General features: G+C 38.2%; 1 protein-coding gene across 5 annotated transcripts in view; it reads left to right on the plus strand.

The window, feature by feature from the left end:
- NPNT (nephronectin) overlaps positions 1-14,165 on the plus strand; it is an 89,937-nt gene that overhangs the window by 44,187 nt on the left and 31,585 nt on the right. For 2 of the 5 annotated variants that reach the window (XM_059661690.1, XM_059661700.1), the window contains 6 exons: positions 3,190-3,282; positions 7,753-7,872; positions 9,162-9,281; positions 11,148-11,282; positions 11,583-11,705; positions 13,014-13,409. In XM_059661690.1, the coding sequence (XP_059517673.1) occupies positions 3,190-3,282; positions 7,753-7,872; positions 9,162-9,281; positions 11,148-11,282; positions 11,583-11,705; positions 13,014-13,409 (987 nt within the window). The remainder of the gene's footprint in view (positions 1-3,189; positions 3,283-7,752; positions 7,873-9,161; positions 9,282-11,147; positions 11,283-11,582; positions 11,706-13,013; positions 13,410-14,165) is intronic. The other 3 variants (XM_059661711.1, XM_059661719.1, XM_059661728.1) reach the window with 2 other exon arrangements.

Raw genomic sequence — 14,165 nt, forward strand, 5'->3', positions numbered from 1 at the left:
GATACAGAAATGATATTGTTGAAGCACTGTTGTTCTTCAGTATCTGATACTCTTTGAGGTGTGCCTATAAACTCGTGTTTGTAGATGTAGTTTTCACAACATCCCGAACACTGGTGTTTGAAGGTACAGCTAATTGTTTCTGCACTGCTGGATGAAATCCATGCTAGTAAAATGTGACATGTCCAATGGTAGGACAAGCTGTTATTCTAGAGTCTTCTAGATTATCTGCTACTTGATTGGTAGCCAATTTTTTTCAATGCTTCTTTTCAGATAATGTTTTTTAACTTGGAATTTACGTGACATGCCTGGGTAGTATTTTTTAAATAAATGGGGTTCTTATTACCTCAGTTGACTCTTTTAAAAATCCATTGGTTTTCCTTCTTCTGTCTTTCTCAAGTAGCAGCATGTTTGGTTTTAATTATTGAGTTATTAGTGTTCATCTTAGAGTCCCAGCATGCTTCTTCTTTAAAAGTGATGAACACAAACCATCAGAGATGTCATTAATATGTCCGCACCATAAAACTTCTTGTCCTGATGCCAGGAATTTATACAAAGAAGATTATCCCAAATAGCTGCCATTGAGATTGCAGAGAAAATTCATTTAAATTAATTGCAGAGCATCATCAACTTTAATATGCTTCAGAGGACTCTCAAGCTATTATTGGAACAAGGATTCATCTCTGAGTATCTCTTATTTTCAGAAAACCAGTTTACCATGTACTTATTATCAGAATAAAGAGTTCACCATGCACTTGTTTTTAGAAAAACCAGTTGGGTGTTTGTTTGTTTTTCCAGTAATTCTAGAGAAAAATTGAAATATATGGAGTTGAAATATTGCCTCCCAAAACTCTGTTCCTTAGGGGGAAAAGGATTCTATTAGTAGCAAAATGGGATTTTACACCTGCAAAAACTGTGCTGACATTGAAAATGTCATTTCAAATCCAATCTTAAATAGAAAGCTCCAGCTTACAGTGAAGATGAATGTGTTTCATTCATCTTCCTTGTGGCCTTCCTTACCAAAACAGCAATTAGGCAAGTTCCTGATTGAAAGAAGTATGCCCTTTGAGAAGAGGAACCCTTTGTATTGTCTCTCCAATTTCTGGGTTCCTGAAAACTATTATTAAAATGACTTGCACAGGATTAGTGTACAGTAAATATTTATTAAGTGAGTGACTGTTTCATACAAGAGTTCTTGGTCCTGAAAGCTGTAGGAACTTGAAACAGTCCTATGGAGGTGTCTGGTTGGACTACGCGCCCTGTGAGAAGCTGCCCTGAGTGAGCGGGGTAACTCGCAGAGCTGTCGAGGGACCCCCAGAAACGCTGATAGAGCACATGGTCTATACCTGCTCTATGTCTCCATAACAAATTAGCATAGACTTTTGATCTGGACCATACATTTTAATAAAGTGGAAAACATACAGGAAATTAAATACGTTTCTTTTTTTTCCTTGAGGAGAGACATGTCAAGAAGAGGTACCTTGAAATAATTTCACAGAACTAGATATTAGCTTTTGATTAAAAGTTGGTTTGGGTATAAGGCATGGACCTGCATAAAAAGTTTGTTGCAAATTGTGTACTTTAAGAAGTCATTCCCTGGGAGCTGGCTTGGCTGCATGGACAGCAGGAGTAAGTGACAAGCACTTGAGCGCTGTTGGCGCGGCCTGGGGAGCAGCCAGATAGCGGGGCAGGCCCACTTTGGAACTGGCTTCATTTAATAGCCTGTCGCAAGATTAGTATAATCTGCTCCTGGTGACTTGCTCCCCCTCCAGTCATTTTCTGGATTGCTATCGTCGGATCACATATAAAACCATAGGCTTGGACTGATCATTGTCATATTCTAAAAGGTATGTGGTATCTTTCACAGTAGGTGAAATTCTAACCAGAACTCTGGCAAGATTTTTTTTTCCATCTTACTTTCTCTGGCAATTTTATTCTTGCGTATTTCCCCCCCTCCTTGAGTCTCCATGTACCCATACAAATCCCCTTTCCACCTCAGCCAAGAAAGGATACTATTAGAGATAATAATATTTTTATAACTTTCCCACTAGGGAATTATTTTTAGCATGGAGTATATCATGTCATTGCAGTTTTTTAAGGAAAGATATTCTTTGAATTCATAGTGTGCTTTATAATGAGTACAGAAGAAACAATTTATAAACATCAGTTACTAATGTTTTGACATGGTTCATGTGTCATATGTTGAATTCCTTATCCCAAGAAAAGAATTAGTGTCTTGTAGCACATAATCAGACAATAAACATTGGTGGACTAGTTAATTCTCAGAGTTGATTGCTTTTCTCAGCACAACAGCCTATCTGCATTAATCCTAATATCGAGGTAATTTCTTAATAGCCTTACTTTTTTGAAGGTTGTGTGATTTTAATACAGACACCAGTGTTCATTTAATTTGGAAGTTTAACTGACTATTACCAATGTAATAGTCTTGAAATAGACTATGAGTGCCTTTTTGACCCTCTACTTTTGAATCTCACCCATCTCACAATATTTTTAGTAAGCTAACCATGGGAACAGTTACTTTATTTTGTTTTTATTTTATTTTTTTTTTGCAGAAAACTTCTTATGGATATTCTAACTAAATGTGACCTAAATGTGACATAGTTTTTATATTTGAGTGAAAACATTGATCATGCTATCTTTTTAAATAAAGTCTTTATGTAAATCATAACTTTGTGTGTAATTTTGGAGTATTTTAAACTATTGTGCAACATAATAAGAAAAAGTCGTAAGTGGTCATTTAAGACTTCAGGATCTTGACACTCAGCAGGTTGATTATAATCAATATTTGTATCATCATTGTTTATTTGTTCTTTTAGTTTTCTCCCATTGTTGATGATTAAAATCATGGTTTTTTTTTAAAAATGACTACCTCTTCTTTACTGTTTTTTCCCCCCCCATTAAATTTGTATGAGAATGATGGATTAACTTGTACTGTGTGTGTGTGTATTCTTGGGAAGAAAGATGGCGGTGACAAATTTTCAGGAAAGTAAAAAATTTAAAAAAAGAGAGAGAGAGAGAAACTGGAAAAACTAGAAACTAACTTTGGTAAAGTATTCTTTTTGAACTCCACCAACTTGATGTAATTGTTTAATATATACTTATAAAGATTTTTAGGGCTAAAAATGACATCAGTTCAAAGTTGACTCTTATTACCTTCTTCCTGGTGTGAAGACGAGCACTCCTACCCAACTCCTCTTGACCAAGGCAGTGAGCAGCCTCTTTTCCAACCCCTGGATCAGCAAGCCACAAGTTTACCTTCAAGGGGTGAGAGTGCATTGTCTCGGGGGGTCTGCTCCTCCTACCTGCACGGCTTCCCGCGGTGTGTCACCTCTTGCACCTGTTCCGAAGACGCGCCCCAGAGCGCCCAGCCTCAGCACTGAGCATGTGACGCAGGCAGCAGGGCCGGCGCCTGCTGCAGACTCTCTGTGCTCTGCTGTCTGGAGCCTCTGCTGTCCTCTCACTGCATCAAGTGTCGTTGCTCCTCTTCTTCTTTTCTGGGCTTCAAAGTGTTTTCTAAAAATCACATAACAAAATCACTTTTGTTTTCGTATGTAGATGAAGTCAGGAATATCAGTGCAACTGAGATTGGGGTTTTGATGGCTTTTGCTAAGTAGGTTGTAGAAGTGAGCAAATCCTCTTCACCACCATCCTTAGGGTGTAGAGTGTTAGGTTACCAGAAATGAAACATGCATTAGCTTCCTTCATTTCGTGTACATTTTCTAATATTAGAAAGCCTAAGTTCTGTTTCTAGCACAGCCCGTAAGGAGCAAGTCGTGTCATGTGTCTGGGTGTTAGCAAAACAATTAATGATAGGAGGAGAGTAATTCCTGCCCTGTTTACCTGCAGGGCTGCTGTGAGAATGGAAACACCCCAAATATTAGTGTCTTCATTACGCTGGAAAATTTCTTAGGAAGGTTAGGTGGCTGCATGCCTCTACAGTTCTCCTAAAAAAAGTTACCCTCACCCACTGATAGATTGAGGAACATAGAATGCCTGAATTAAAATCCTATAAATTAGAAATTACTGTCTCTGCTGATGGGGGACTTGGTGGACGTGTACATCTTCTGCACAAAGAATCAGGGCCATGGGATTAATCTCAGTCACTGTGTCACTGCTATCTTCAAAGTTTAAAAGTGATGGCTGTTGGCATATTGACATCTGTTTCCTCTGACCTCCACTTTAGTCAGATAAAATGTAGAGGCTTAGACTTTTGAGTCATTGCCCAGTTTAAGTCTCAAAGGGAAAAAAAAGTGCAAGTGCATTAAACAAATAATTATTTTCCCTTAAAAAACCCCTATTGGGTTGTCTGATGTAGTGAATCTCTTGGAGATTTTCAAGCTACTTTCCAGCGTCTGCATGCTAATAAAATTTCTATTCTTTTTTCCCCTGAAGTGTAATTATAATGCTATGCAGCTTGCATTTTTGTTCTAGATCAGCTCCTTTCTCCCTCTCCCCCTCCCTCAAGCTCCTGAATCCACCGACCTGCTTAAGTATACTCCTGATTTATAGATGCTCTTTAAGAATTGCACATTTAATAATTAAATCATTTGAATGTAAATGGTTTACTTGTAAAGTTCTGTTCTTTGTGTGATAAGTCCATGATAGAATTCATTAATTTTGTTTTAAATCTTTTTTTCAATATATTTTATTGATTTTTTACAGAGAGGAAGGGAGAGAGATAGAGAGTTAGAAACATCGATGAGAGAGAAACATCGATCAGCTGCCTCCAGCACATCTCACACTGGGGATGTGCCGGCAACCCAGGTACATGCCCTTGACCGGAATCGAACCTGGGACCTTTCAGTCCGCAGGCCGACGCTCTATCCACTGAGCCAAACCAGTTTTGGCGCGAATTCATTAATTTTTTAATTAAATATTTCCTTTTTAACTTATATTACATTATAAACTCCTAGAGAAAGAGCAAGATTAAAGTAAATTTAAAATAAACACACTGAAGATTTTTTCCTTAGGTTTCTTTATCAACTTTTAAGATTTATAAAGTGTAATCAAGCAGACTTTTATGTTATTTATATTGTTCCACTTATTATAGGAGCATTTACTATAAGTTGAAAGTGTCATTTTTGAATTTCTGGCTTAATTTGATAGGAACGTATTCCAAGAGATTTTTGGAAGCAGCCTATATTAACTCAGTTTTCTAAGGCAATAGGTCACTAAGAAAATAAGATATAATAATCAAAGATGGAAACCTGACAAAAAATTGGGGAAAAAGAAGTTCATCCCCAGGATATTGGATGCTTTTGATCTTTAGAAGCTCCCTGCTTGAGCAAAAGTCTGGTATTTGGTAAATATTGATAAGTATGGATTATGCTGGAACCCTATTTCATCATTTCTGCAGTGGCTCTTGTGAAGTTTTGAGCAGACAGGTGCCTGTGGCAGGTGGGAGAGTAAGGGCAGTCACTGTGAACTTCAGCACCTGGGAACTGGCACGGAGAGCCAGCCGCTCCCGCAGGCAGAGCAGGCTTTCTCAGATTGCCCCCAACATATTGTATATTTACATGTCAATCTAACAACAGTAAAATAGCCAACCGATGTCTCTACACATACCATTGAACGATGCATGTTCCCTTGTTGCATATTGTTTCAGAGTGATTCCCAGGTTCTTTTGGAATTAGGACGCCTTACCGAGGTTTCATTTTTTTTCAGTTTCGTGATTCTTAACCCCAAAGTACTTTTTCTCACGGGAGGGAAGGATCGATTGGGGCTGAAGAGCACCAGCTTCCCCAGTCTGAATCGTGGAGTCCCGCAGAGCAATGCTAAGGAGCCCTTTATTGGCCCAGACAGCGGCTGCCTCAGCGGGGCCTCACCTTTAGTCCAGAGACAGTGTCTGTAGAAATCTCCATCAGCATAAATACCCCGTGCATATAAGCTGCCTGGAGCTATAAATACCTGACCGGTTCCCATCAGGAAACCCACAGAAGTTTCTGTCTCCTTAACAATAAACCTAAGGGTTCTTAATTGACACTTTTTAGTTATCCACGAATATCCTACCCTTGAGATAGGGAATTCGGCCTAACTCTGTTGTCTTGTTGTACTGTACCATTTTCTTTTTGTTTAGTGCAGAAAAATACTTAAAACACAAAGCTTTTGTCTAAGTGTACCCAGATTTAAATACTACATTCTATAATATCAGTCAGGGATTTATCAAAGCCAGGTGTGAATCTGCAGGGACATATGAGGAATAAAAATCAACTCCGAGAATATGAGGAAAGATTCTCTAACTTGAATTTTTAATAAATATTGACATACAAAGTAGAAGAATATGAGAAGTGGAATGAATTTCTTTTACTTTCATTGTTGATTTAAAATTTTCACTCTAACGAGGGAGAAGTCACATTTTTGATGATACTATAATCTGCAAAGCATCTTCTTTGAGGAAAACTTTTTTTGAACTATCTTAAAATACAATTCTGTTTTGTACCGCCTTCACTGGGCAAGACGCAATAAAGTATAAAATTGAATAAAGCCGGGGGAGGGGGTGACAGCTGTTTATTATTGAATCTTCCCAGGCTTCACCCAGCTGGGGACCTGCTAACAGGTGTGTGAAAGTTAGAAAAAAAGACCCCGTTGGAAAGTCAGTAAATTATATTAAAAAAATTTGGTGCGGTAATTTGCAGGTCTTAAAAAGCAATGTAAGTTGGTGGTTTAGTTAAGTGAAATATATAGATTTTTAATAAACAGCAGGTCAGATTTATATTAGATTAAACTTGCAACTAGATTTCTGCTTTGATGACATCATATTATACTGGCAGTTCCAAGTGAACATGTGGTCATATTTCTTTTTAATGAAATCTATATTTTGGGCATTACTGTTTCAGTGTTTATATGTCATTATGAGCTTTATGTTCACTTGAGGCAGTGTTCAACTGGGTTGGAAAATTCTAATGTGCAATTTATTAATTAATTTCATATTGGTATTTAAACCAATAATCCTAAAATACATAATGATAGTCCATTATGTATTATTCATTAGTATTTCCATATGCTCCTTCTTAACTACCAAATGAATGAAAACATACTGGAGGGCTGTTTGTGTTTTTTTTAAGTTTATTTTGTGATTTGAGTACATTACTAAAGTAGGAAGCAGAAGTTCCTTCTTTAACCTGAGGTCAGTATATAATCTATAAGATTGAACAAGGAAAACCACGATTGTGATCACTCTCATTCATGTAGCTCTTAGCCTCTGGAGATGGAGCTTTCTTTTGGGAAGTTGAAAGCAGTCGACTGTTAGAATCAGCATATTTTCTCATATCTTCTTTAAACAAAGAGGGAAATAAGTCGATAGAGGAAGAGCGTGTTGTCAAGAGTGACTCTAGGAGTAGAACCCAGATATTTTGAGGATATTGAAGTCAGATAGATGACAGAGCACTATGAGGAGTCAGTATGCTGCTCTTTCTAGGGACAATGAGGTAAGCACAGTATACTATGGAGGACGGAATCACATGTTCTATATAATGTAAGCTCCAGGAACTCACACGGCCTCTTCATTGTTATAAGGCTTTCAGTCACCTCTTGTGGGAAACTCTTGGTTGCCCCTAGTGTAGCCAGCCTTAAAATTAAGACAGTGTGAACAGGCTCCATCTTATGTAAATAACCGGTTACCGTAGCTTGACCCACTTTTCTTCTTCATTTTTTCAATATAGACAAGTATTTCAAATGGTTTACATTTGTGCGGACATTTTGTGATTTTTCTGCTTCAACTTCCACTCTTTCCAGATCTGAATGAGTGTGGCCTGAAGCCGCGGCCCTGCAAGCACAGGTGTATGAACACTTACGGCAGCTACAAGTGCTACTGTCTCAACGGGTACATGCTGATGCCGGATGGGTCCTGCTCAAGTATGTCAAGAATCTTAATTGTTTTACAAGTGCTGTGGGCTTGACTTCCTTCATGTTGTGCTCTGGTGGTGTGAGAATGAAGGTGGCCTCCCAGACAGGATGGGAGTGTGTGTTTGTATGTGTCCCTAAGCAATTGAAAATCAAAAGAAAGGGTTGCCCCTTTTAGATGGCTAGAATTCTTTTATCCTGGGTGCCAGCATTAAATTGATTTGGAAATGGTTTTAGAAGAAGAAGAATAAAACTAAGTGTATTTTCTTATGTTTTTCCCAACATGTTTTTCCCTTTTGTCACTCTGGGCCTAGAGCTATTCCAGCTAGAAGGGGAGCATCAGTGATTATTTTAGGACCATTGTGCTGCCCATAAAGATGAGCTTTAAACTATTTGCTGGTAGAGAATCCATCCAGCCTGTTGTTCGGTTATAAACAACTCACAAATACCTTCTCACTTCATTTTTACATCTCAGTGTCATAGTCTAAGGATTAAGTTATATCCCTTTTATTAATATCCACTTCAAATGAAAAAAAAATGAATGATTTCAGTAACAGAAAAGATTTCCTACTATCATTTGGATGTGTTATAAGATGGATGGTGCCATCAAATTCTCTGCAGGCTGAACATTGAATTGAGGTTGTATGTATAGGATATCCAACAATCGGTGATTTGATTTTTATTTTTACTGAATTATCAGATAAATTAGCTAATTATCAGTCAGTCAGTCATCCACTATCTCTCTTTGAGTTGTGTTTTATAAAATAAAAAAGGTTAGCTAATTTCATTTAGCATGGCCTACTTAGCATGAGACATTTTGGAATGAAGTGGGTTCATGTTAAATCACATGTGACAGGGATGCTCAATTCCTCTAGCATTGCCCAACTCAGTGGGAAATCTGCTGTCCCTAGAGAAATTTAATGGGAGCTTGACACAATTATGTGGATGCTTCACCGGAGACCAGCACTTAGCATGAATAATCTGGGGAAAATAACCTCAATTTTCCACTGTTTTTAGCCACTGGGAAAATTTACAGATAACGTATAAGAGATTAAGCTTTACATTTGTCTTGGAATTCCTCAAATGCATTAGAGGCCTTCTCCAGATGACAACAGAGCTGGGTCACTTTGTAATCCTCCTGATTCATGGAGGAAGACAGTCGTTCGGTCCCTGTTGAATAATTGAGGCCTTTTTTTGTCTTCATTGTTGAGCCAGTGTCGCTGATTTCGGGACAGGTTAAGAGCGTAGTGATTTCAGTTGTAGAGTTTGTTCTCTGAGTCAGCCAGTCATACTCATTCCAGGTGGCCTGACGTGCTCCATGGCAAACTGTCAGTATGGCTGTGATGTTATCAAAGGACAGATACGGTGCCAGTGCCCCTCTCCTGGCCTCCAGCTGGCCCCGGATGGTAGAACCTGTGTGGGTGAGTTGTAAAGCCAAGCCTCTCTGACTGTGGTCTCTCTAGGGAAAGGAAGAAAGGGAAAGGTGATGTGAATAAGAAAAAAAAGGCAGTTGCTTACATCAAGTCTTAGCTATCCTTTAGAAGATATCAAGATATCAGATGTCCCAGAAGAGGACCCCTCTCTGTGAATAGACTATAGAAACTTTTTTTTTCTAAAAATGAAGGGCAGGAGAAAGCTTGGGGCAGAGGGAACCACATCTGCAAAGGCATTGAAATTCCAAGGAGCAAAATGTTCAGGGAAACAGAGCTTAGTATTTCTAGAATGTAAGGGGCAATGACTGATGAAACTGAACAGGTAGATAGCACTAGATTGTATGTATTGCATTTAAGAGTTAGATTTCCCCCCTTAAAATTAGGGATGGTAGTATAGGATTGTGGTAAGAGCCAGGGCTTTGGTTTTAAATTCAACTCTGCCATATACTTGATATGTAACCTTAGGCAAGAGACTTCCTTTCTTTGAACTTGAGTCAAAGTCATCTTTAAAATGGGAGTAATGACACATAGAACCATTGTAAGGATTAAATGAACTCATGTATAGAAAGAGCTTAGCAACCTAGCACATAGTAAGTACTCAATGAAGGGAGATATTCAGTGATTCAAGAGACATTTACTGATTACCCTCTATACTCCAGGCACTATGCTAAGTGCGGGATGTACAGTAATGGAAAAAGCTGACCAGGTTTTGATCTTCACAAAGCTGATATTCTAATGGTGCAGAGACAGCAAAGAAGCAAATATATATATATATATATATATATATATATATATATATATATATATATATATATATATATATATACCAGAATGACTAGTCACTATAATATGCACTGTGGCTGGCCAACCGGCCCAATCGGGGGCGGGGCTGGCCAGCCAACCTTCCATGGCTCCTCCCCCCAGCTGGCCCAGCCCAGTGAGCTCCAATCAGGGCAGGTCAGCCAGACCCCACCAGTGCACTGGGCCTCTAGTATCCAATAACATTACAAACAATACTATGTGTTAATATGAGGAAGAGAGAGAGAGAGAGAGAGAGAGAGAGAGAGAGAGAGAGAGAGAGAAACAGAGAGGGTCTATTTTAGAAAATAATGGTCAAGGAAAGCCTGAAGTAAGACCTGGGCCGTTGGCCATGTGAAGAATCAGCCAAGCAGGTGGAAACAATACAGGCACTGGAATGAACAAGACCCCAATGTGGCTTCAGTACAGAGTGGGAGCATAAGGGACGATGACTTAGGATACAGCCAGTGAGGTAGCCTGTTTATTATAGAGCCTTCAAGGACCTGGTGAGGAATGATGATTCAATTCAGAAAGCAAATAGAAACAGTAGAAGAGCTTTAGGCATGGCACTAATCCAATTATATGTTGTAATAAAATTATTTCAACTTGAGTGGGAATGCTTTGGAGGAGGTAAGCTTGTCCAGGAAAGGTCAGGTTAGGAGACCTGGAAGATGGTAGCGTGGACTAGGGTAGTGGCAGAGGGTGAAGAGAAGAGGAGACAAATTCAAATAGTCTTTCAGAGGTAGAATTAAGTGGGCCTGACGACTTAGGGTTAAGGGAAATAGGGCTGTCAAGAATGACTCATGTTTTAGTTCACGCAACTAGGTGGATACAGGTGCAGTATGTGCTAAGATGCCTTGCAGTAGGAGGGCAGCCTGGGTGAGGGAGATGAATTGAAAGATGGAGATGTGGAATTTATGGTGCCTGTGGGGCCAACAGCTGGCTAATGTCTATGATGAGTCACTGTGTGCCAGGCAACCGTTTGCAGGCAGTTATTTATTTTAAAATACACTTCATCTGAACATGCTCCGAAAATACAGTTGGCTTATGTTTCAGATGTTGATGAATGTGCTACTGGAAGAGTTTCCTGCCCTAGATTTAGGCAGTGTGTCAACACTTTTGGGAGTTATATCTGCAAGTGCCATAAAGGCTTCGACCTCATGTACATTGGAGGCAAATACCAATGTCACGGTAAGGAGCCCCAGTCTTGGCTTTTCCCTGTTTCTTCCTCTGGCCTCTTAATTGTGCTGAAGACAGACTTGCCAGGGGTGGGAGATGGTGGGCGGGGGAGGTTCTGGCACTAAACAAACAGGAGTCCAGTTCAACCCCCAGTACCTTGGGATGCACAGGCAGTTTATTTCTTTGGTTTATCTGCCAGTTTTACATGGACCTTCACATTGCAGAAAACTGTTTTTGAAGCTGTCTATATGTTTTCATGTCATTCTATATATCTTCCCAATAAACATCTCTTTTCCCTACTTCATGATGCAGATATAGACGAGTGCTCCCTGGGCCAGTATCAGTGCAGCAGCTTTGCTCACTGCTTCAACGTACATGGGTCCTACAAGTGCAAATGTAAAGATGGATACCACGGCGACGGACTGAGCTGCGTGTGTGAGTAACACTGGTCTTCCGGCTCTACATTCCAGCAGGGAATTAGATTGCACAAGAGCTGTTATTGGGGGAGTAAAGGATCACGATTAATTGATCAAAAAAGTACAATTTTCATTGCTGGTAATATTAGTCTCTGCTTTCTACAAACAATAGAATCATGTGTTCTGGTATTTTTAAAAATTAAAGACTCAGTTATACTTTCTACGCTTAAAAGCGTTCCATTACTTGACTGAAATTTCTCTGTAGCTTCCCTTTAGCTGACAAATTTTAGAGCCCTCCCAGAGAATTTCTTAAAATTAGAAATAAATGTTTGTCATTAGCATTAGAGTATGATAGTGGGATAATCAGAATATATTCTATATTTTTGGTTCCTCATTTTATTATGTCTCCTAATTCTAAAATATTACCTTATTTATGTGTTTTCTCTACCTTTAGTTCTGTTTTGCTTTTTAAATTTTTATAAGCTCTGTTTGTAGTATGAATACATTAGTAGATAAACATGAAAAAAATACCCTCCACGATGAAAGTTTTACAAACTAAAGTCCATAATTTAGCATATATTTTATGAAACAATAAATTTTAAAATTTCTGGAGTAAAATATTTACTAAAAACCCTGGGGCATAAAATCATGGGGATTAAAGGATTTTTTAAGTGTTATGCTTCCCCAGGAGTATATCGTATCAGACAGATTATATATTAATTTCTTTGGATGAAGATAATAAAGGAAAAATATTCCACAGATGATCTTGGTGACCTCTGAAAATTTCTTTTAAAAAAGCAATTATATACATTAATAAGTGGGAAGAAAAATCAACTAAAATAATATGTATAACATTTATTAAAAATGTTTTACATGAGTCAAGTTTATATAAAGTGTGGAAGAGAAATTAGTCTTTAGACAATTCTAAATATGATTTTATGATATACATGTACCATAGGGACACTTAATATACACTCTATATATACATTTTTCATATTTTAAAAATTTAGAACATCTGTGCATTTTAAAAATCTCATTGATTACCATCTGTTCCCACTTTACAAACACAACTTTTTTGTGTTCAAATAACACAAATTTATTATAGAAATGCCAATATAATTTTTGCATTCACCCACCAGATGAATGTGTATCATATATCATATATGCACATATTTGTTATTTGGAAAACAGCATGATTTACAGTAGGGGAATATTCTAAATGTGAAAAGTAAATCTAGTTGGTACATATTTTGATATGCTTGTTTTTTACAATTTGATATTTTACCTTTTGGGTTACACACTAATTTAAATCTTTTGACTTTTTTAGATATTCCGAAAGTCATGATTGAACCTTCCGGTCCAATTCATGCACCACAGGGAAATGGTACCATTACAAAGGGTGATGGAGGACACGGTAATTGGATTCCTGATGTCGGAAGTACTAGGTGGCCTCTGAGGACACCATATATTCCTCCTGTCATTACCAACAGGCCGACTTCTAAGCCAACAACAAGACCTACACCAAAACCAACAACATGGCCTGCCACCCCCCCACCCCCACCGCCTCCCACAGAACTCAGAAGGCCTCTACCACCACCAACGCAGGAAAGACCAATCATCAGACTGACCACTATAGCACCAGCTGCTACCACATCTCCAAGAGAGATTACAGTTGACAACAGGATACAGACAGAGCCTCAGAAGCCCAGAGGAGATGTGTTCAGTAAGTCATATAAATATGCTCGCACATTTTTTGAGTGTTGTTTTTTTTTCAGTTTTATTGAGCTATAATTGACATACAGCACTGTAGAAGCTTAAGGTGCACAACATAATGGTTTGACTTGTATATTTGTGAAATGATTACCACAGTAACTAGTTAGCACCCATCATCTTTTCTTTCTCTTGTCTGACTTATTTTACTTAACACGATGCCCTCAACATTAATCTGTTTGCAAATGGCACAATTTTCTTCTTATTATTTCATTGTGTGTGTGTATCAAATTTTTTTATTCATTCATTCATCTGTGGACACTTAAGTTATTTCCATGTCTTGGATATTGTAAATAGTGCTGCTATGAACATGGGGTACAAATAATATCTCTACAAAATAGTGTTTTCATTTCCTTTGGATATATTTCCAGAAATAGGATCCTTAATCATATGGAAGTCCTATTGTAAATTTGAGGACACTCCATACTGTTTTCTGTAGTGGCTGTACCAATTTACAATCCTTCCAACAGTGCATGAGGGTTCCCTTTTCCCCCACATCTATTATCTCTTTTCATGCTAGCTGTGAGATGATATCTCATTGTGGTTTTGATTTGCATTTCCCTAATAAATATTGATGTTGATCATCTTTTCATGTACCTATTGGCCATTCATATATCTTCTTTGGACAAATGTCTATTCAGATCCTTTGCCCATTTTTAATTGGATTATTTGGGGGGTTCTTTTTGTTTGTTTGTTGTTGTTTTTTGTT

Source organism: Myotis daubentonii, chromosome 1, assembly GCF_963259705.1.
Source record: "Myotis daubentonii chromosome 1, mMyoDau2.1, whole genome shotgun sequence".
NCBI lineage: Eukaryota > Metazoa > Chordata > Mammalia > Chiroptera > Vespertilionidae > Myotis > Myotis daubentonii.